The sequence below is a fragment of the Rissa tridactyla genome, chromosome Z, assembly GCF_028500815.1.
Source record: "Rissa tridactyla isolate bRisTri1 chromosome Z, bRisTri1.patW.cur.20221130, whole genome shotgun sequence".
Lineage (NCBI taxonomy): Eukaryota > Metazoa > Chordata > Aves > Charadriiformes > Laridae > Rissa > Rissa tridactyla.
The window spans coordinates 78357782-78380284 of NC_071497.1; the positions used below are offsets into that span (position 1 = coordinate 78357782).

At 45.6% G+C, this 22503-nt stretch overlaps 1 protein-coding gene across 38 annotated transcripts in view; it reads right to left on the reverse strand.

Annotated features, from left to right (window-relative positions):
* Positions 1-22503, reverse strand: part of CELF4 (CUGBP Elav-like family member 4) — a 687335-nt gene that overhangs the window by 35261 nt on the left and 629571 nt on the right. For 24 of the 38 annotated variants that reach the window (XM_054185258.1, XM_054185281.1, XM_054185264.1 and 21 more), the window contains 3 exons: positions 22166-22309; positions 10958-11105; positions 5492-5641 (listed from right to left, as the gene is read on the reverse strand). In XM_054185258.1, the coding sequence (XP_054041233.1) occupies positions 5492-5641; positions 10958-11105; positions 22166-22309 (442 nt within the window). The remainder of the gene's footprint in view (positions 1-5491; positions 5642-10957; positions 11106-22165; positions 22310-22503) is intronic. The other 14 variants (XM_054185286.1, XM_054185283.1, XM_054185265.1 and 11 more) reach the window with 2 other exon arrangements.

Genomic DNA, 22503 nt, shown 5'->3' on the forward strand with positions numbered 1-22503 from the left:
GCTTGCGAGAGGTCTTAAGAAATTTATGTAGATTAAAATTCATGGGTGCCATAGTACAGATTCCATATTATTAAGATTGATTAGGACAGCTGATGCTGTGATTAAAGAAGCCAGCGTTTACTGTTGTAATTAATTAGGTATTCAGACACAACAATAACTGCAATAACAGAAAGAATGTGCTGATCCGGCAGAAAACAGAGACTGATCCTGTGTTTTATAGTCTCATTTCACCATTTAGGGGCCGGACACCACTCCGTCAAAGACACGTTGTCCCACTGTCTCTTCCCCTACACGTCAAAGGAGCCGAGAAATCCAGAGCACTTGTGCCCTCTACTCCATCCTCTTAGTTGGAAAAGCCCTTTTGGTGGCATCCCCAGGTTTTGTAGATGCTTGTTTGGGACAGCATATGGGCCTACTATAAAATTCATATAGTTTATCCCTGGAAATTAAGTTTATTATTTTCTTAATAGTCCCACCTCCACGCCACATCCCTAATCAAGCAGCTGCTGAGATGGGTGCTCTGCAAAAACACGATAGGAGTTATGTCTGGAAATGAAGAGTTTCCAGTTGCCAAAGCAAGAAAGACACAGAAGACTCAGAAATGCAGAGAGGTGGAGGTGGCTGGCCAAGGTGACAAATTAATTCAAGCGCAGAGTCAGGACCAGACTTGCCTCCTTTTGCCTAAGGCCATAAACACATAAGTCAGGGTCAGGTTTTAAAAGCTATTAAGGCACTTAACTCCATATTTTTGGTGAGCTTAGTTTAAATCACCTTTAAAAATAAAGCTCAAGGTCTTAACTCACTTAGGTGCCTCTGAAAACATCAGCACAGAGCCTGATTTGTATTTACACCTTCTTCCAGATCAGAGGAGAAAGCACTTTGGCTCTGGAAAGGCTCCCACAACAGCCTTAAACAACCTCATTCATTATGGCCGCAGCACGATTGTTGGAAGTACATGGCATCATTAAAGTAGCTTAGACTACAATTGAAGATGGCAACTTGTTATTATATTTTTAATGAGTGCATTCCTTCACTTATTTATTTTACCAGTAAAGCGTGGTTTATGGCACGTGGCAGATTGTTACAAATGGGTCAAATAAATGTTTCCTAGTCATAATGATATTTCAGGTGCTCACTGTTGCAGTTTTGGAACTGCTGATACAAAATATGAACAGGAAAGCTCTCATGCGGAGATTTAGGGTGGACAAAGAAAACACAGCCAAGGATTTCCTGTGGTAAGTAACTCAGCCTGGGTGCCATTGAGCTATGCACATTTCTAGGGCACGGTGTATGTCTGGACTGAGCGCTGTGGGGCTTGGTTTTCACCCTGGACCTTCCACAGGTGCGGGAGGGTCATTCGATTTCTGTTCTCCTGATTCACCTCCTCTCTAAACTCTCCTTGTCTGACTCCTTTCAGGGACGAAATGTCAGGTGTGGGGTAAGTCAGCCCCTTCCTCTGCCTCCACAAGTGAAGCCCTCATCTTGCCCAGCATCACTAGATGGTGTCTGTTGTGGTCGGGACTGATCCTGGGACCGACTGGCCCGGAGCAGCAGCCTGCCCATCAGCAGAGCTGCTAGCTAATTGACAAGCTAATAGATAAGGCTGTCATATTAGCAAGCCCGCAGCTCCTCCCCTACAAAATTAGCTTGCTTAATGGTAATAATTACAGATGGAGCTTGAATCCTGTCTCTGCTGGCAATGGGTGAAATTGGTTACTGCCTGATAGCTCTTTGTTGAGCCAAGGAAACTGAATTGATGGTCTCAGTTCAGTTCCTGAGACATGAGTTTCTACGGCACAGGAATTCACCCATGGGGGACACCTTTACTGCCAATCCCAATGGTGGCTTGGAAACCTGTGGGCATAAAGGCTTGGCTGCCCACTCTTACCGGCAGCTAGTCCTCCCTGGGAGGGGGCTGGACCTGAAATAGGGTATGAAGTGGAGCTTGCTTTCTTGCTTGCTTGTAACCAAAGGGGAGTGGGAGGGAATTCTGCAGAGAGGAGAGAGAGAGCTAGCCCTGGCAATGGTGTCCAGGACTAGTTTCAGAAGGTGTACTAGGTGGACAGGTTCAGAAGTAGAACCAGTAAACAAGGTGATACATTTATAATATGTTATGAGCAACAAAGGGAACTTTGCTTTTGTATTCCTCAGCAGCCTAAGTCCTGGCTCTGGTCTTGCTGGGCATCCCTTGGCCCAGGAGGAATAATTTTGTTTGGGAGCTGTTGGATGCTATGTGTGTATTTCTGCTTCTTCCTGGGCACATCACTGGGCAGAAGACCACAGAGCAGTCCTCACTCTTTTCTGAGGGCTCTGGTCTGTGCCTCCTTCCAGTTCCCCCATTTTGCTGATCCTTTGCCAGTCAATCCCTTCTCTCTCGTGTTTGCTGCCCTTTGCTCTCCCCATTTTCTCATCTTTCCCTCCCCTTCTCTTCCCAAGGAGGCTTTATTTTTGGAGCGAGCATTTTATCCAGTCCCTCTCAACTCAGTCCAGTAGAGCAGGACCTGATACTGGAAAGCAGAGAGCTGATGGTGTGAGACGCAGCAGAGACCGATGCAGATGGTCTCCACTGTTATTGTACGTCACACACACTGTCACAAAAGAGGCACTGGGCTCTGGGTGGCTAAGAAGCTTTGGCAGAAGAGCACAATCCCTGTTACTATGGCTAATATGGAAATGGCAAACACCCTTGCGCTGCTGCAAAGTGGCTCACAAGACCATGCCATAACAGATCATGCTCTTGTCCCCACTACAAGTTGTGACACATTGCCATGTTCAATGCCTCTATAAGCTGAAAGACTAAAGGGCAGGTATTAATACCCAAAAAAAGCCATCTCTCCAAAGGGGCTCAGACTAGCGGAAGGGGAAATATTTACTCCTTTGTGATTCTATCAAAAAAGTGCACTGTGTGGCATTACATACTGTCTGAGCTTGGAGAAGCTGAGAGCAAGGCTTGCAAAGAGTATGCCTGCAAGGAATGGTTTTCTAGTGCTACTGCATGATCCATACCCTGGCTGAAGCACAGAAAAAGTGAATTCCTGCAGGGAATGGGGCTGTGATCAGAGACCTGGTGAGTAGGGACTTTTGACTTACTCTTGCCTTTGCCCCAAAGCCATGGATGTTTCAGTAGCTTGACTCAAATGCTACTGTGTGTGTCCCTGCTCCAGACAAGGGGAATCTTAAAAAAAGAGCATAGGGGAAGACAGGAAAAAAAACCCAGTGGAACTACACAGTAAATACAATTGCATGCTATGGACCTTTTTTTATAGTGCAAAGACTGGAGTTCTTGGGTCCTTGAGATGCAGCATCAAAAATATTATAGTTAGACACAAAGGTGGATGTGTAGACAAACTGTACAATTAATGGGATTTATTTGGGTCTGAATGATGTGGATGTCATGCCTCTACAGATTTTGATTGTCCTGTTTTGCTATTTTCAGGCAACAAAGAACATTCTGCTACAGGACATAATGGTGTGAACCCACATTTGAGTTTTTTGTGGAGTATGAAAGAGTATCTGACAGCAAAATTCAGGCTTTAAACAATATATTGCAAGTCATAATCATAGCAAGACTATGGTTATGTACATAATACTGCAGCACTGTTGGCCGCTTTCAGAATGAGAAATATACCATAAAAGAAAGTTGTTTGGAAGATGCTGACTTTGAATGGGGACTGGCATGTTCTTTACTTCTCCATAATGTTAGTGCAATTGCATGCTCAGCTTTATTATTTTATTTCTACCCTTGCATTTGGAAACACAGACACGCAGAACCACAGGCCAGTGCCAGTAACAGATGCTACAGAGGAAAGTGTGAAAAATCCCATAATCAACAACGATGGAATAAGCTGCCCAGTGATGAAAATTTCTTTCTAACCCCTAGCAATTAGTGGCTGGCTTATATCATAAAGCACGAAGCTTTGTGTCCCTTTTACATTTTTATCCAGTCTAATGTGACTGTGGATGTTCTCATTACCCATATAAATGTCTAATCCTTTTTTGTTTTAATGCTGCTAAGCTGCAGGTCTCAATAGAACCTGTGGCAAGGAGTAAAGTTTTGGAGAGTGCATAAACGCTCATGAGAAGGAAGAGGATAAGATGGAGCAAACACAGGATGTGTCCTACACTCAAACTGCTACAAAGGAACTTGCTTTCAGTATTTCCTTGCCAGTGAGGATAGGGAGAAGTAAAAAGCGAGGTGAGGGTTTGGCCTCCACTGTTCCCTTTACGCCTCTGCTATACCTTAAGATGTCCCTAAGTTATCGGGAAGCTGAGCACCGAGAGCTTCAGCACTTATAGCTGAAGACACATCGAGGTAAATCCAAACTTTAAACAAAGCAGACTATTTGGATGTCAGCTTTACTGGCAGAAAGGAGCCTTTTTGCCTGCAGTGAAGTGGAGCGGGGATGAGTATCACCTTTCAATGTGTTAGGCTGTTGGTGTTTGTGCGGGGACTTACTGTGAATTGCTGGCTGAGCAAGTCTCTCCAAAACTCGGAGAGAATCAGATTATATAACCATGGATGAAATACCTAACTGAAAGCTTTCTTTAATCATGGGGGGTATTTGGAGATAGTAACAAGAGCTCAAGTCATTAAGATTAATCTAGAAATATCATCTGTTCTCGGATGTCTGCAGTAATGGCTCATGGAAGATTAGCTAAAAGGCGCTAGATAAAGCAGAAAAAAGATAGACATAGAAATGGATGAATAAACAGAGAGATGATAGACTGGCAAACAGGTAGATACTTAGATAGATGGATAGTTGAACAGATGGCTATATTTGTATAACCTTAAAGACACGGTGCTCTCTTGCTGCTGTGGCTGAGCTCACTGAGCACTCTAAGGACTCCTTCCAATCTTCTGATGCCTCTGTAAGCCTCCAAGAGCTCCCCATTCCTCTAAGCTGCTACAAACATGTATACGCATGCTTAACTTTTAGCACAGTAAGCCCCTTGATTTTAATTCTGGTTAAAGTTGAACTCGTGGCTAAATGTTTACAAGGTGGGAAAGCGGGAAATGAAAGTTATTTTTTCAATACTTCTGATATTTCTGGTCTTTCCTTTGCTACATTCACAGCGGTTTTTCCAGTGACATTGTTTGAGCAGTAACTAGGTAAGAGCTTTCTATTTCTACATTGCGTGATATTTTTCCTTGTAGCTCATGAAGTCCCCTGTGATTGTCCAAATTCTAGCTAAAGCAAAACTTGCTGGGTGTCCTGATTGTATTCACCAGACAAGTCGTCCATCAGATGAGCACTCAATTCTTCAGCATAAAAATTTTCCACCTCCAACATGCCCTTGATGTCTTTCATCCAGACTTATGTGTATTCAACTGTAGCTGGATAAGACCTAACTACCCCAATGCTAGAGCGAGCCTTGATGGTGTGAGGTATAATCCTTCTGAGGTAGCTCATGCTACACAAAGCCTGTGTATGTGGACAATCTCCCTAAGACTGAAGGAGGGGGTTGTGGGCCTGGCATTGGTCTGGCTTACCTGGGTAAGGGTGGATGCCATTAGCAAACACAGCTTCTGCGGCGGGCTGCCCATTAGCCTGCGGCGGGAGGCCAGTGAAACCATTCACCCCAATTGGAGATGGGATGCTAGGCACAGCTGGTGCAGTTATGCCAGGAGGCGTGCTTCCACCTGCAAGTGGGGAGGACATAAAATCAGGGCTGGTGAGTACTGGAAGCAATAACAACATGGAGAAAACTGCTGACACAACAGCTGTGACCCCCACACATGAGCCTTCTGATAATCCAAGACATAAAAAACCTCCCAAGTTGTCATGCTAAGAAAGGGACTCCCTGACATTGCTCCTCTATTTGGAAAGAATTTAAGAAAGGCTTGCAAAACTTTCTTCGACAGAATGAAGCTTTTGCTTGGTAATCATGGTCTCATTGCTAGCATCAAGCAATAGAAGACTATAGAAATATCAGTCTTCCTCCTCAACTTTCTCCCTGGAGTATTACCTGTTTAAATTGCTAAATAAACAGACATTTCTTTCCTAGATATCATTTAGCACCAGAAGCAAATTCTCAGTCCCGCCTTTCTACAGCAGTTCCTCTCAATTTCTCTTTGGATATGTCAGCTTTGGGGGTGTACCAGTTTCCAGGACTACTCTGTCTGCACTCTCTCATGAATACACAATTCACGTTCAAATCATTCTGAACATTTCTCAGCACCAAAGAACCTTAAAAGGTTTGGCAAGTTGATTTGTAGCCTAAAGGCAGCTGGTGATACCGTTTTTTAGTGTCACTCTTTGGCCCAAACTTGACTTTGTAGAGTTTTAGCAGAGATCTCCCACTCAAAAGGGGAAAAAATTGGTCTAGATCTCTTTCTTGCATGGAATCATACTTCTCCCCTTCTTCCCACATACATCCTGTAATGCTGCTATTTCAGAAGAACAATTTAGTCTTTAAGTTTTGAGTAGGAATTCTTGAATTTCTGAGGGGAGAATTAAATCCCTCTGCTACCCCATTGCCTTCTCCTATCTATGTTTAAAATGTCTGGGCTGTCTGTGCTTCTTGCAACATATTCAGGATGTTTTGAAGGACCAAAAGTGCGTTTTCAGTAAGTATGAAATCATATTTTTCTCTTACCAGCTGTGGGTGGGAAGTTAAACTATCTGATTTTCAGCAATATCTTTTATGTGTCAGGATATACTACTGATTGAAAGCACCATTTTTGCAGTAACCTCTTTTTAAACTAATTGCAGAAATTTTCTTCATCATAGCAGCAATTCCATGATGGTTTAGTCTAATAATACACTTTAAGGACTGCTTAAATCTGTATTGGTGCTTTAAGAAAGCCCATACAAATGCTTGACATGTTTTAATATGCTCTGATTTGAGTGGCCCAAAAAAGGCAGGCTATATTTCAGCTCTTTTCTTATACCCCAAGCAGAGAAGCTGCTGCTTTCCCTTTGCTTATTTAAATGGTGTTGGCCTTTAAAAATGTCCTCTGTGGAGGTACAGGGAGCCAGCAGTGGCAACTGAAGTCCAAAGGCAATGCTCTTAGCATATGCCATCAGCTTGAAAATCACAAAGGCTAGGTAAAATTTCGGTTGCTGTTCTGGATCTCTCCTTTATTTGCATAGACAATGTGAGTAATTTTTTCTAAAATTGCAGCAAGGGATTTGTGCTTGCTATTTTGTGCATGTCTAAGGAGTTTAGGCATATTCATTGCAATTCTTTAATTTTCTTCTTATAAAGAACCCCCCTGGAGAGGTCGGATCTGTAGTTGGAGTAAAACTGGCATAATGCCACCACAGAGAACAAATGGCAGTGATCCATGCCACTTGTGGGTTTCATCCCTGGTTTGAGATCTCTTGCTGTAGCTACACCAGTTGCAGATTTACAACATGAAGGGAAGGAGAAGAGCAGGAAGGAATCCTAAATGAAATTTCATTTCTAGCCCTTCTGTGCAATTAACAGAGGGGCAGACCCACTGCACACTCACTTTTCACCCTGATTATACAAATGACGGGAGAAATGCAAAACTTGAACCAAACTTTCAGAGATGTCAATTTAATTGCCTTGCAATTATGGACTGCCGTGTGAGATAAAACTGGCTCTTGATGGAGAACCATCAAAATGCCAGCAAATAGCGTAAAGTTTTTATGATCTGAATTGCCCACTGGGACTCCCTACTGCTCTCCATTGACTGCAGGCAAGCCAGGTGAGTTGTTTAAACTGTATGTCTAACTTTTGTACTGTTAAAGCCAGGTTAGATGGGTCCTGTATCTAGCCTGTTAGATTTGCCTGGATCCGAAACTCTTTAAGTTCACAGGTCCAATGGGAACTTTTGAGCCTGAGTGAACTCATGGCCATGTCCCAAGGAACCCACTCCCCTGTAGGTGGGAAGCACAGAAAACCAGCTGGATTAGGAGGCCTGAAGATACCAGCACAGAGGCACGGCGCTCAGCCAATACCTCCAAAGCCTCTAGGACTTCTGGGTTACCAGTGTCCTTTTTCTAGCACAATTTTTCTTTTGCTTAGGAAAGATCAAAACATTACTTTTTTTTTCTTTTTCAGTGTTCCAAACACTTTTTCTAATGCCTGTTTTTCAGAGAACTTTGAAATGTTTCATTTTTATTCCAAGTCAGAACAAAGATATACTTCAATGACTGGAAATCCTGCTATGAAGCAGAATGATCATTTTCCATTTGGCTTCCTGAATGCTAACAAAAGCCAGCAGGAGAATTCATGTTAGGCTTCAGATATCTCCTGGCTACTCAGAAATCGCTGTTAGTGTTGTAGGCTTGCTTGTTCAGACGTTATGTGAAACATTTTCTATGTGCCTTATCACAAGCTTTGAGAGTGCTGTAGTAATGCAAGGAACCATTTCAAAGTCTAAACATCTCACCCAAGGAATAATTGTCAATGGACATTTCCACAACCCATTACAGAGGTTTTTCATGAAGGAAGCTACCCATTCAAGGTAAATCCGCAATAATGCCAACATGCATAGGCTCCATGATCGAAAATATGTCATAAGGACAGTGCAAAATCTGCCACCGTGAAAGAGATCAAGGGATCATCTAAACCAGCATCTTATTTTCAATAATGACCGGTCATGGATGCTCTGGAAAGTATGTAAAAAACATGAGCCTTCCTCTACTGTGCTCTGACAATAAGAGTTTAACAGTCCCCAAGAGGTGCCGCGTACATCAGAGGAGGAGCAGAGCTTACACTGAAGAAGGGCCAGGATATCTTTCATGTGCTGGATACCATGGCAGGCACAGAATTTGTCTGTTGTACTGCTATTTACACACCTATGTCGCAGAACTTGTTCATTCTCAAGGCTTATTTATATGCAAAAGAGCTTGTGCGCTTTGTGGTGAGGCCATCACAAACCACCGCCTGGATTCAGCTTTCCAGGCCCTGAGAGCATTTGAATTCCAGGCAGTCTTTGTTTGACTCTCTCTGCTCCCACCAACACAAAACAAATCTAGCTAATGCAAATATGATAATCTTTCCAGCAGCAGGTTTAAAGGGTGCACATATAATTAAGCCACTTTTCTATTTGGATTTGCAGTAGCTCCATCGACTTGTTGTTTATACATTTATCATTGTGTAAACATATATTTCAAAATGTGTGGTATAAGATTTTTGAGTCAAGCGCTTTTCGTTGGCTCTCCGTAAGTTTGTGTGGAATGAGATCTCTCTCTCTCTCTCTCCTTTTTTTTCTCCCTCATATTCTAATGCAAGCAAAGGAAAAGATACCTATCTGATCGGTAGCTGCTGACATTGTTCCCGGCTACAGATTGCAAAGCGACGCTAAGCTGTGTGTGAGCGGGGAGGTTTTCTTTGGCAGACAGGTTAGCAGAACTCTGTTCGCTAGGAAGGGCCCCCAAGCCTGTACTGCTGCCGTGCCTTATGTCCCTGCCACCCAGCAGGGACATTACTTACTCCTTACTCAGGCCCTTTACTCAGCCAGGAGGCATCTTTCCTGGCTGCTTCGTCAGACAGCCCTTTCCTGCTCCCGTGCTGGTGCAGACCTCTCCATGTTCGGCAATGTAGCTGCCCCTTTCCTCCCTTGCTGCTCTGCTTTGCAGGAGTCCCAGATCCTGCTCTGCCCAGCGGTGCCTGCACCACCGCTGGCTCAGGCATAGCTCACTCCTCCCATGTCTCACCCCAAACCTTTCTCAAACTGGTTCCCTCCAGGTCAGCTTGATGTTTCAAGGTTCACACAAAGGTATTGGTATGCCATGTCTTTCTGAACACAGTCCCATCCCCAGCGCCTCTCATCGGAACAACCTGCATCACCCCCGGGGACACTTTTATCCCAGCCTCTCCTTTATATATTGTCCTCTGAAGATGTATCTTTGAGTCCTCTGCTTCCCTACCAGATTCCGCGGTATATTGCTAAAATGTCAAAATCCTGACTTCTTTCCTCTCATGGTTTGGCCCCACTTTCCCTCCTGCCCTACTTCCCTGCTGTTAGGCCACATGCCACTCTGTGACTATCAGCCCTGCCAGTTCCTTGACCTGTTCCTGCCCAAATGATTTCCTTCTGCTTCAATCCCCAGGAACGCCAGTGTTGTTTCTCTGCCTGTTAAGATGCCCTCTGCATCTTAATGCTCTGCCCACTGAATCATATACTGCAGCTCCTAGCATGGGCTTCTTGTGACACCTCACAGCCTGGCCAGATCCTGGCAGCCCTTCACTGGCCCTGTCTCCATTCCAGCAGACAGAAACCTTCTCACCAAACACTTGCATTCCAGGCAGCACCAGAGGTTTTCCCTGAGTACCTCCTGTCCTGTTTCACGGTAGGTAAAAGGCTTATGTGTCCCAAAGACATAGCTCATCTTGTTAATGATATTGCATCTCACCACAAACCTTATTTTTTTTTGTCTTGGACCAGCCTGACTGTGACAGCACCAGCACTGACCCCTTGGACATCTATATGCACCACCAATAAACAAGTATATGTCACTGAGGGGTGTTTGTGCCATTTGTGCTCAGAGCTAAAGGGACGTTGTGGAAGAGATGAGGCTGAGAGGGAAGGGTCAGGGCAGAGAGCCCTTTCCAGTGCCTTTGCTGCCAGCACCCTTCCTCCTCCCCAACAAGACCTTTGCATCCTGGCTCTGGTGGGTCTCAACCCTCTGGCTCTCCTCACCCACCAGTGAGTGCCACGCAGAGTGGGGTACAGCTAACAGCAAGCCTTTTGACTGTGCCCTTAGAGCTATTTCATGACACGGAAGGTGACCCCAGCTGGCCCCAGCCCTGGCAGAGGTGGCAACAGTCCTTCTCTGCCCCTTTGCCCCTTTCCCAGACCACAAAAAATTCTGATTGACTCCACTCCTCACTCCTGGTGGCCTTCACCAGGAAAACCAACATTTCTGTAACAACCCACCAGGGGTAAACCTGTCAATGAACATGTCCCGCCAGGTCTCCTCTGAGATGTGGCCATATTTACCTGCCCTTCGCCCTCTCCACAGCCCCCCAAGCCCCTTACCTGAGGTTGGTGTCATGGGGGCGGCCGCCAGGCCGTTCATGTTCAGAGCCGCCATCTGTTGCATCTGGGCTGCAGCAAAGGCTGCCATGGGGTTCAGGTAGCCGCCCTGTGCCACGGACGCCATGATCGCGGCTTGCTGCTGCATCAGCTGGAACAAAGAGAGCAGGGAAAAAATATCACGCAGTCACCAGCAGGGCAGCCCGCAGCACCCGCACCAGGATGGGGACCCAGTGTGAGGCACCTGTTTGGAGATGTCAGCTCACCACACTTGTGGTACCCCCCAGCCCTGGTCTTCCTTCTCACTATAGGAGGCAAAGTGCATCGTTGCGTCTTGAGGTCTTTATGGTTCCCACCCCCACAATGTGTTCCATGGTGTGGAGGTCTCCCATGAGTTGTACTCAGTCCTCTGACTACCTGGCCCTTTCCTGATGCGAAAGGCAGGGAAAAGAATAAGTTCCTGAGCGGACAGGTTTCATGGTTTACGTTGCTTATAGAAAAGCTCTGGGAAAGCACTGGTGGCTGCTGATGGGAGACCAATGTATGTGGAGCAGTGGGAACGGGGATCCCCTCTCCAGAGCAGCAAGCTTAGATAGTTGTCTGGGGATAACCTGATTTATTTTAATCTGTCAGTGACAAAAATCAGTTTTTCTTATGCTGCCGGGAGGCTCCCCGTGAGCACTGAGCAAAACCATGACCAAACCATCTAACCATATTACAGCACCTACTTCTAACATAACCAAACAGAGATTCCTGGAAGAGCTATATAAGAGAAAAGACGTCCCCTGCTTTAGCAAGATTAATACCGTGTAGTGGGAAAACCCCTTCCCTGTGGTTTTGATCTGTGATGATTTCCTTAATTTGATTTTTTTTTCCCAGAGAGTGACAAAAATGCTGCTTCTTTTAGGGCACATACAAAAGACAAAAATGAGGAACCCAGTCTACATTTTCAGGCATTTGGGTGTTAAAATTTTGGAGCAGAAGGCTGGTGAATGGTTATGCATGCTGGAAATGTTTTTTACATTAAAATAAGACTTTGCTATCGTCAGACTTCACTATTATTGTTTTACACTCTGAACCTAGCACACGGTCATTGCAGTCCATGTGTACAGTATGGCTGCAGTGGGCTTGTAAAATGCTACTGGTGTGAAGGAGAAGGCACCTTGGATGAAGCTGCCTCTTCTACCCTTCCCTGGAGCTGTATGAAGAGCCAGAAGAGGTATGTCTGAGCCTGTATCCAACCCCCACTCCGGACTGGTGTTAGATGCTTATAGAAAGTGTGGGGGAAAGAGGATGAGCAGAGAGCGAAACCTCACTCTGTTCATTCCCTAGCCTCCAGTAATGCGTGACTTGATAATAATGGTGGAGAAGGAAACTGTTTTTCTGTAGTGACTTTAGAAGTGACTTATGTCTTTGCTGTCTCCAGAATTGGAGGAACTCTATTTTGCTGCTGTCTGATTTCACTCTCTCCCATCAGGAAATCACCCTCTGATGCTGTTGGTTAAATACGCAGGACACGCTTCTCAGCATTAAATAGACCTCAAAAGTCACGGCAAGGAGCAGACTGTTCCCTACTGTTTGGTTTAATGTTGAAATATCAGCTAAATTAACTGTTCATACATACACACACTAAACCAAATCCTTGAAATCACTGCACTCATTCAAATGCTGAAACTTCCCTTGCTACCATCTGTGAAGAGACCAAAGGATGCTCTGCCTCTGACCTGCTGTACAACCATGCACAAGTTGAGTAAACTTGCCTTGGTTTCTCCAGAGACAAAATGGGACACAGGATACCTGCCTCCCCATGCAGGAGTGCCTTCAGATCTACGGGTGAAAAGTGCTGTACTAGAGTTGAGTACTGTTATTTTTTGTAGCCTAATGCAGACTGGTGGCGAGGTGGTGGCTTTCCCTGTGATTGTTAATTACCCTTTTTTATTATACACTGCATAAGACACTTTCACATTTTAATTAGTGATATCCTGTTCTTTGTAATTACTGATAGAGTGATTAGACAATCTTTTCTATTATAGGACAATGCTGATTCCCCTTTAAGGAGTACATTTGTTTCTAGGCATCATTTGAGTTTATTCTCCAGAGGAGGCACTGAGCAGGTGATTTTAGTAAGTATGCCAATGAAGTAAATGAGGAAGGGAGAATCCATCCATCTTTACCACTGGATTGACTCCAGCGCTGAGTGTGCTGACCCATATCTCATTTTCTGTGCTGGGTATTTTCACCTGGGGACAGCTGAGTATGTAACTGGCCGTTTGCAGAAATGATGGCCAAGGTCTGTGCCTATAGAAAATGTCTAGCTCCGCTGATCAAAGTAGCATCTCTCTGAGAGTGACGCAGTTGCAGGGGCTGGGGACAGTCCCAGTCTGGTCTTTGCTGATTTTCTCAGTCTTTCTCCAAAGCTGACCAGAGCTGCATGAACAAACCCACCTCAAAACACAGAGTGACATATGGCCAGTCATGCGTGTGCTGTGGCCAGTCTGGCTGGCAGATAACAGCCTGGTGCTTGTACCAGAGACTTTCTAGGGCAGGCAGGGGACTATATTTTTGTCATTTCTCTGCTGTCAGTTTCAGTAAACTAAATACAAATCGGGTTTCCTCTGAGCTGGTCACCTATTCCAGTCTATGTGATAACAGGCAGAGGAGCCTAGACCAAGATTCATCTCTCCCTTCTGTACCCAAATGCCTCTGGGCAGATGAATTGCACCTTTGTTTCTCCCTATTGACTGTATGTGGAGCCCCAGGCGATCAGTTCAGCTGCACATACCAATGCAGTCAGATGAAATCATTCCCGCTCCTTACTTGGCCCTTGGCAGATACTTTTGGATCTCAGTTCCCAACCATTTAAAAGATAAGTGCTAATCCTTTTTTCATTTGTGTTTCACCTGTGCTGCAAGAGAAGCAGGGCTCTATCTAAAAGATGCTGCATTGCCAATGGTAGTACAAATGACTGTGCCACTGCAAAGACAATTTCCATTTTGGACTCAACAGAGCCAGGCAATCACTTGTGACATTATTTATGGCTTACACAACTTTTTTTCCTGCTTATGGATGTCTCTAAGCTGTTCACAGTTAACTCCATAATGACAGGTGCTCCTCCTGGTTTGCAAACCAGGTAACCTGAGTGTGCAGGTTCCTGTGTACTCAGAGAACTTATAAATTTTCACTTGAAGATGCACGTTTGTAGAACATACCTTGCCTACATGCATGCTCCTTGTTGCAGTGTATGTCACTCATGCATTTCTGCCACAGACCTTCAGAAAGAAGGTATTTTCTGTCTCCTTATGAGAAGAACAAGATGATCCTAATCTGCTGATTAGTGCTGAAGGTGCAGGGTCCGCAACACAAAGCCTGGTGGGCTTCAGTGAAATAGCTGTTTAAAACTGGCTGTACTCCCACAAAGACACAATTAGGAGCATGAGAAGCAAAGAAGTTAAATTTAGCTTAGGGTTAAAAAGCTAATGCAATAAAAATAAAGCCTTAGCCTGTGACTTGGGAAACTAGATTTGGTTGCTTCTGCTGCAGTGGGCATCCCGCAGGGAGCAGCCACCCCATTTCTGTTATGCTCGGTGCTCTGAGGTTACCCAAGATGCCCTGGAGACCTGGAAACCCCCCTGGCATGGTGAAATGAGCTGGACCCCTGTACCTCATGACATGTACACCTTGCTGCAGCCTTCAGAGCCAGCCCACGGGGTAAACCAGGGTCTCCTCCAGAGCTGGAAGGAGTATAGGACCCCATACCTGAACACAGCCATATACGCCAGGTAACTGGCTTTTCTTCCTTGGCTAGAGAGAGGACCCCAACCATGTCTCAGACACATCTGAACATCACAGCCCTTCGCAACACTCCTGCCACCCTTCTGCTGTCACATTCCCCATTGATGCCCTTCCATCTCTGGTTGGAGGTGCTCAGGGGTAAGTGCTAAAGGGGAAGGGGAGGGGGGTCCTTCCCAGCTGCTGATGGCCACAGCCTGTCTGAGTGCAGCGGCATTGCAGGGGTGGGAGGACGGAAACTCGGTCACCTTGAAAGAAGCTGACGGTATAGACCTACCTCCTTCCCCCCAGGGTGGCTCCAGGGAAATTTACAAAAGAAGGGCAAGTCCTGTAAAGGTCACCAGTCTCCCTTGTAAAACCTCTGGGGCATTCCAAGCGAGCTCAAATAAAAGTAACCCCACTCCTTCCCCAGCTCCCCCTGAAGACGAATGTCCCATCCACTCTCCTTTCACTTTGAAAGAGGCCCAGTGTATGGTCCCAGTTAATAAAGCTGTAGAAAGTGAGGCAGTGACCCCACCAGAGGCAAATCAATAGCAGCAGGGCCCCTGGGTATTGTGTACTTTAAAATATGCCATTTGAAATGCAGATTTTCCCTGCCTGGGTTGGGGCCACAGAGCACTAATCAGAAAGGCAGCAGCCTTATTATCTCAGACTGATCCAAGGGGACGGAGAGGAGCCTTTCCCTTCCTCAGCTGAAAGGACGTATTCCCTTTTGCTTCCCCTACTTCCTTGGCGTGACCTTTGCCTCAGCATTTAGAGCTTTTTCCCGTCCAATTTTATAGACTCGTTCCCTCTTTCCTTCAATTTGGTCATCAGTATTGCTCAAATATTTATCTTCTGAGGAGACCAGGAGATGCTACTAAACTGGTTCATGCCCATGGGCAGCACCTCAAGAGCTGTGAACCTGCAGACCCCATCCCATGGCTTGACACCCAATGGGGCAGTTGGAGAGGCCCTGGTAAGGCCATCCAAAATATGGGGAAGGGTGGTAGTGATGGCTGATCAACAGAGATGGGAGGTTACAACTCACACACCCTTTTCCTACCTGAAGTATAGCCAGCTCTATTACCAATGGATGAATAGGCACCTCCACAGGCTTATCCATCCTATCCTGGCATGGGAGATTAAGATAAAAAAACAGCAAAGGATGCAGTTTTGCAGCACAGTTGTGTCAAAGCTGATGTCAGAGCTTGCTGATGTACCTCTCCCTCTCCATGTCTTGCCACTACCTTTGTAGCAGGACAGATGCACACCTGATGCTGCTGAGCACCAGCCCCGTAGCAACACCAGCAGAATGTTGACCACACAGCACAAAACCACAGCACTTGCTCCCAGTTTTCCTACCAAAAGTGGTTCCCTGTGTGGTCACTGTCAGTCTAGTGGCGTGGGGTGAGGACATGTGGCCAGAAATGTGGTTGGGAATAGGGTGGCCTCCTCTGGCATCAAGTGACTGTTAGACAGCAGGGTCATGCAACTGCACTCAACGGCAGCAAATATTATCCTTTTCTTACTGAAGGAATGGCATGAGAGATGAATTGACTTACTCAAGGCCAAAACTTCCTGCTAGTGATAGGACAAGGATGCTACAGCCTGCCTTCCTCCACCCCCAAAGAAATACATGTGAAACTGAAGAAGGGAAAGAGAAGAGAGAAGGACTATTTCTGATGCTGTCTTTTTGAAATGATCATTGCCCTTCGAGAAAGCTTACTCTGAACAATCTGATGACCTTCTTTTTTTTTTTCAGTGTTATTTTCTATCCTTGTCTCTGAGCCACATGACGTTTTGTTTGACTTTTCATATTCTTCACTCAGTAATAATAATAATAAAAGTAATAGCAGCATCCCACGCTTCCCACCTCTAATGATCTATACAAACACTTAGCTAATTAATCCTCATGGTATCCCTGTGATGGAAAGAGGTAAGTAAAGTGATCAACCAAGCTGTAAGAGGACTCATATTTGGTAAAATCACAGAACTGACCAATTCACGTCTGTTTTACGTAACTGGCCATTGGGAAATCAACCCAAAAATATCTCCCAAGCCTTCAAACAGAAGATATTCTGCAAAAAAATCAGAATGGTCCTTCATACATTTTCTAGTGTCTTCTTGGAAACAGAAATTCCTGCTTTGAAAATAAAATTTAAATTTAATTAAGACTTAAAAAAACCTAAACAAATCTACAACACCTGGATTCATGTATTTTAGTGTCTTTCAAAGTCTGACACACAACAGTTTGGGTCTTTAACTTCTTGAGAACTGTGGAAAAAAGCCACAGAACATAAAAAAACATATGCATATAGAGCCCAAATCTAAATGTTCGTTATTTCTGAATTACCAGGGAGCTGATGATCAGAAATATGGTATTAGCCCTGCTAGAAAACATTATGGCTTCAAAATAGCTTACTCCTCTGGAACAGATCAGAACAAGTGCTTTGCATAACAGGTAGTATTTACCAAATATACTGTCCCATTTTCGTCATTTAAATATAATAACTATTATATGCAAAAGATAGTCTATATTCAGTAAATTTTCCCTGATTTCAGAGGGCTAGCTGAATTTTTTAAAGTATCTTTCCAAAATAATTTCACAGTACGAATTGAATAAATATTGGAAGAACCGATTCTTCCCTTCAGCACTACCTCAGATCATTTAGCAGAAATATCCTTTCATCTCCACAGGAGCTGGGACAGGGAGGCGGGGGGGGTACCTCGGCTTTATGGTCAGCGCGGTAGTCACTGCTGCCCTGACTTCCCAAGGTGACCACTTATGACGATGACTGAATGCTACGCAGTGCTGGATGTTCCCACATTTGTTGCAGTTTTTGCCTGCAGTTCAGGAGCTGCAGACATTTGTATTTTTTCAGAGTGAAGGGGGCTGGGGTTTACTGTTGGGGAAGGACTTGCTCCAGGCCGGAGAGCAAATGTTACTGGTGCCTATGTTGCCCCTGTCCCCCTCTGTCTGTTTTTATTCACTAACTCTATGCCTGTCCCCTGCTGCAGGATGCAATCAGTCCCATGGCTGGAATTTGGCCAGGAGACCGTGGCTAACACTCCCACCCTATTTTTTATGCAAACTTGATTTATGACTTTGATCTTATTTTAAATAATTTAAAAATTAAATAATTTATACAGTATCTGTCACTTTCCAAGGCTCCTTCCTTTGTTCTTGCTTTGCTCTTCTGCATTTTCCCAACTTCCCAACCCTATTTAGTCTGTGTGCATTTCCTTTTGTGCACGGTGGGGCAGCAGTGACATGAGACAGGCACTATTTGCCACTTTCTTCATAGAAAGAAGACCTGCGGGAACTTCTGCCACTGTTGCTAATTTGGGCCAGGGCTATGCTACCACCATTCATGGTCTGGTTGGGTTTTTACTGCTCATGATTTTGGACTTGGCCACCCCATCTCTTACCAGGGACTAAGGCTGTGCTGCTCTGAGCTGGAGCGTGTGCTTGCAGGTTCGTTCTCCACTGGCAGCAAATCAAAGGTGGTGCCACCCCACATCAGTCTCCTTCTCTCCAGGCTGAGGTCAGATCTATACCTCAAGCTGGCCTTAACTGAGACTGCAGAAACAACTATCAATACCCAGCTGATGTAGATCCACAGTAGCCTGACCACAAAAAGGGCTAATGGCTGTGTGAACTACAATAAATAATTGCCTCCTAAAAGGAGAAGCTAAATGAGTATGGGAAGATATCGATGGAAAGAAAAAAAAAGCTGAAACAACCCAAAAAACCTGAAACAAATTAGTATAGGGGCACTGGGAGCTTTAGGGATGAAACCTGACTTGTCTTGAGCTGCATACAGAAGAGGTGAGGTAGGTCTGATGTGACTTTCTGTGTCACTGGAACAGCACACAGTGTTAGTGCCAAGCTTTGTCTGGTCTGCTTGCAGGTGGCACATGAGGACAGGAGGCAAAAACCACACACAGAGGAGAAACCCTTTTGCTTCCTGATTTTTTTTTTTATGTCTGTATCTGAGGCCATATGGCTGCTGAATCCAGGGACTAGTTTCTTAGCTGAGAGAGGCTGCCACTGTTATCAAGGTTAAAGTTGCTTAAGCTGAGGTTGAGTAGGTTGGCAGCAGCGGCAACAGGGAGTGAACTGTGACATGGCCATTTGCTGGGCTCCAAAGGAGGTGACTTAGAGAGGAGCTGGGGCCCAAAGCAGTCCTGGTGGCAACACTAACAGCTATCAGTCAAACACTGATGGACTGAGACCCTCGTCGCCTCTCCTCGGGGGTGCTGCTGGGTTTGCAAATCCACGGCTGCCCACTAATCTCTCAAACAGCTGCATTGTGTGGGTTTCAGCTGCACTGTCCACCTTGATGCATGGACACCTTTTTGCCAGAGGTAATGCAGCCCCAGTGATGTGCGTGCTGCCTCTTTAGGGGAGATTCAGCAAGAAACGGCTGCCTAGGGGCCTTGGCAACCTCCTCCACGGGGACGAACCATTAGAAACTATTGATTAACCAGCTGTCATGGGATAGCTTGGGAACTCTTATATGGAGACATCAGTCAGGACTGCAGTGGGATAGATGGGAGGACAGATTATGAGTACGAATCAGAGCATAGTGTCTCATGCTAGTCCTGGCCTTACTACTAGGCACCGAGGCAGCTCTTAAACTTGTGTTATCATCATACCCCTGCGTGAAAACCCATGGAGAGAAAGCACCAGAGACGGATGTGTCCCTGAGGGAGAAGGGAAAATAAATAAGTCTGATCATCAGCTTTATTTATACATTGGCAAATGAGACCAGGGGGTCAAACAATTCACCCAAGGTCACACGAGTTGCTGGTGGCAGTGGCATCAGCTGTAACTACTCTCGTTTTCACTGTTTCACCTTCCCTCCTCTTGACTTGCCTTAGCTCTTCAACTTCAGTTCGGGCTGAGTAAAACTGCTCCCCCTTTCCCTCTCCCCGCTATCGATCTCTCCATCTCCCGCTGGCATTTGCGAGGTGCCAATCACCCTGATATCTGAGAGCCAGCACTCCAAGGTGGATTAATCGGGACCGAGGGAACGTCACAGAGCCTCGGCGCTCCCTTCCTTCCCTTTTGTGTGAGACTGTGAGATGAAGCAGATAGGAAGAGACACAGATAGGGAAGCTGATTGAGAGACAGCATCTGAGCACACTCTGGGTGTACAGGCGCCACATGGAAATGTGATCCCATCGTTTAGACAGCTCTGAAGTCCCCAGGGTAATTGGTGTCACCAGCCTGTCATATCCAATGGGTCAAGATGTGAAACTTATTCTTTCCCCCTTATTAGCATATTTACCAGGAAAAAAAAGAGGATGGGTCCAATTCTGCTTTCTCAGAAATCAATAGGAAAAATATTCATTAGTTTCAAGTGGAGCGGCAGCAGACCCAGGAATTGTTTTCACTCTTTCTTCAGAGATAAATCCTCACTCAAGCACCTACTGTCACAATGTTCTGTATAAGCTGGTGAGAAATAGGCGGAGGGAACTTCTGTGATGTAAAAGTACAGACCTCATCCTCTTTTGCGTCAGTATAAACCTGGAATGACTCTATTATCATGGCAATTAGAATTACTCTAGATTAGAAATGATGCAAGAAGAGTTTTCGGTCCAAAGCATCAGGCAAGTGGTGTCTTTACCACCTCTCCAGCTGCCTGATCAATGCCTGTAGCATGACTCCAGAGCCACATTCTCCTGCCTGAAAACCTCTGCAGATGTTTGTCCCCAGCTGCCCACGGGTTGCCTCCTGTTAGTTCCTCTGGTACAAGGGTCACAGATGTTACATCCCCCTGCCAGGCTGCTGGCCACTGGCCTGGGCTCAGTTGTGATTTACTGTCTCTTCCCCTTCCTGCAGCCTTCCCCAGCCGGGACGACAGCTAAACACAGCCAGGCTGGGGAGGGGACAGGTCTTCTGTTGTGTGAGGAGGGGAGCAAAGGACGAGGCAAAGATTCTCTTTGATTGGGAATAAAAATGAATAGGGAAATATGGAAGGCAAAAGGGAATTTGTCTAGTGGAAAGAAAATTAAAAAATTCAGAATAGCACCAGGGGGTACATATTGACTTTACATGGCTCATGTAAAGGGCAGGTTGTGTTGTACCAAGTGTCCAGTGAAGCATATGACGCTCGGTGGAGGACAGAAATTTCTAGGCCCTCAAGTTAAAAAAAAAACTCACGTGGATGTGATGGGGAGTCCGTGTTGTCTATGTATGAGAAGGAAATAGGCAGGGAAGAAAGAACAGCCTTGCGGTCAGTGTGCTGGAGGCAGTACGGGCACACTGGAATGTGATTCTGAGTCGGCCCTGTATTACTCAGGGCAAGTCATTTGGTCTCTCTCATTCAGATGACGTTACTCTTGAAAATGTGATTAATGGTACTTCCCTCCTGCACGCAAATCCAGCACAGAGTGCAAGAGGGCCACATTTTACCACCAAAGGGATGAAGCACCTCAATGCACTGTCACTGCCTGCAAATACTCCTGTTTCATCTGCTTCAGAGAAGGCAGCCAAAGTCACCTGGCAGTATTGTCCCTGCCTGCTGCAGGGATCACCTCTACCTCCCTCTGAAGTATCTGGCAGAGACTGAGTAACCTGAACCTGATCTTGTCTTGCAGGTCCTTGTTAACTGTAGCCTAAGGAAAGGTAGTTATGCCAGAGGCATCCATTTCAGGGCTTTGTCAGGAGCCCAGCTCCCTGCACAGTCACATTTTCTCAGGGGCCCAGGGTCTGCGTTAGATATGTAAGTAGGATAACTGAAATTAGACAGTGCAACACTGCTTTACATAGCAGATGTGTTTTCCCAGTGTACTTAAATCATACTGTTTTGGGGAGCCGGGATTGTACATCTGCATATGTCTGCTCGACCATTTTAGTATTATCGAGCATGCTTCCATGAATCTAAAAGCATTCCTGTTAAAAGCTGCCATTTTATCCAGTGACCACCCCAAAGACACCCCTGGTGATGCATGGGGCAGCAGGGGCCTGGCCAAATGGAGCAGAGAGCCATCTACCCTGTTCAACCCAGTCTGTGTGGTCTCTAGCAGAGGACCGGAAAGGTATTTGTGCCTTCACAAACATTTTATAGCACCCAGTGATACTGACAAGGGACAGAGAATTAACATGAGCTGAATTCAAGGCCTATTTTATCCAAAACTCTAATGCTAGCTGTGTTTGGATTTCACAGCAATGGCTTAGACCCCATAGGAAATGTCTTTCATGGATACACACATGACCACGGTTTGGTTACTGCTAGAAGCAGATATTGCACCTCTGAAGGAGATGTCCTCTCCTGTCCCAGATGGTGTGGCTCAGTTTGCTCCCATCGTTTAACCAGTTTAATGGAGAAATCAGTTGTTCCTCCTCTGTTGTTCTGCGCGTATGTGCTTTGTGCCATTCTAGGTGTGACCCCTGTTCCCGTGAACATGAGTAGAGCCAGTATATATACTTACTGCCTGTGCATAGGCGCCATACGCTCCAAACTGGATGGCCATGGGGTTGAACATGCCCATTTGTCCTGCCATTTGCTGCATGCGTCTCATTGTACGCTCCTTATCTGTATCAGCAAACTTCACCACCAGGCTAGAAGAGGCTCCCTGCAGGACATGAGACAAAAGAAGACACACAAGTGAATTAGCCAGCTGCACACTGGCTCATGCAATCCATACAACTAACACAGATTTGGTGGCGTGGGATCCACCTGATGTTGATTTTTCCCACGTAACCTCTCAGACCTTTTGAGTTGGACCTTTGCAAGAGGCTGAGAGCTTCAGGAAGGAAGGAAAGGACC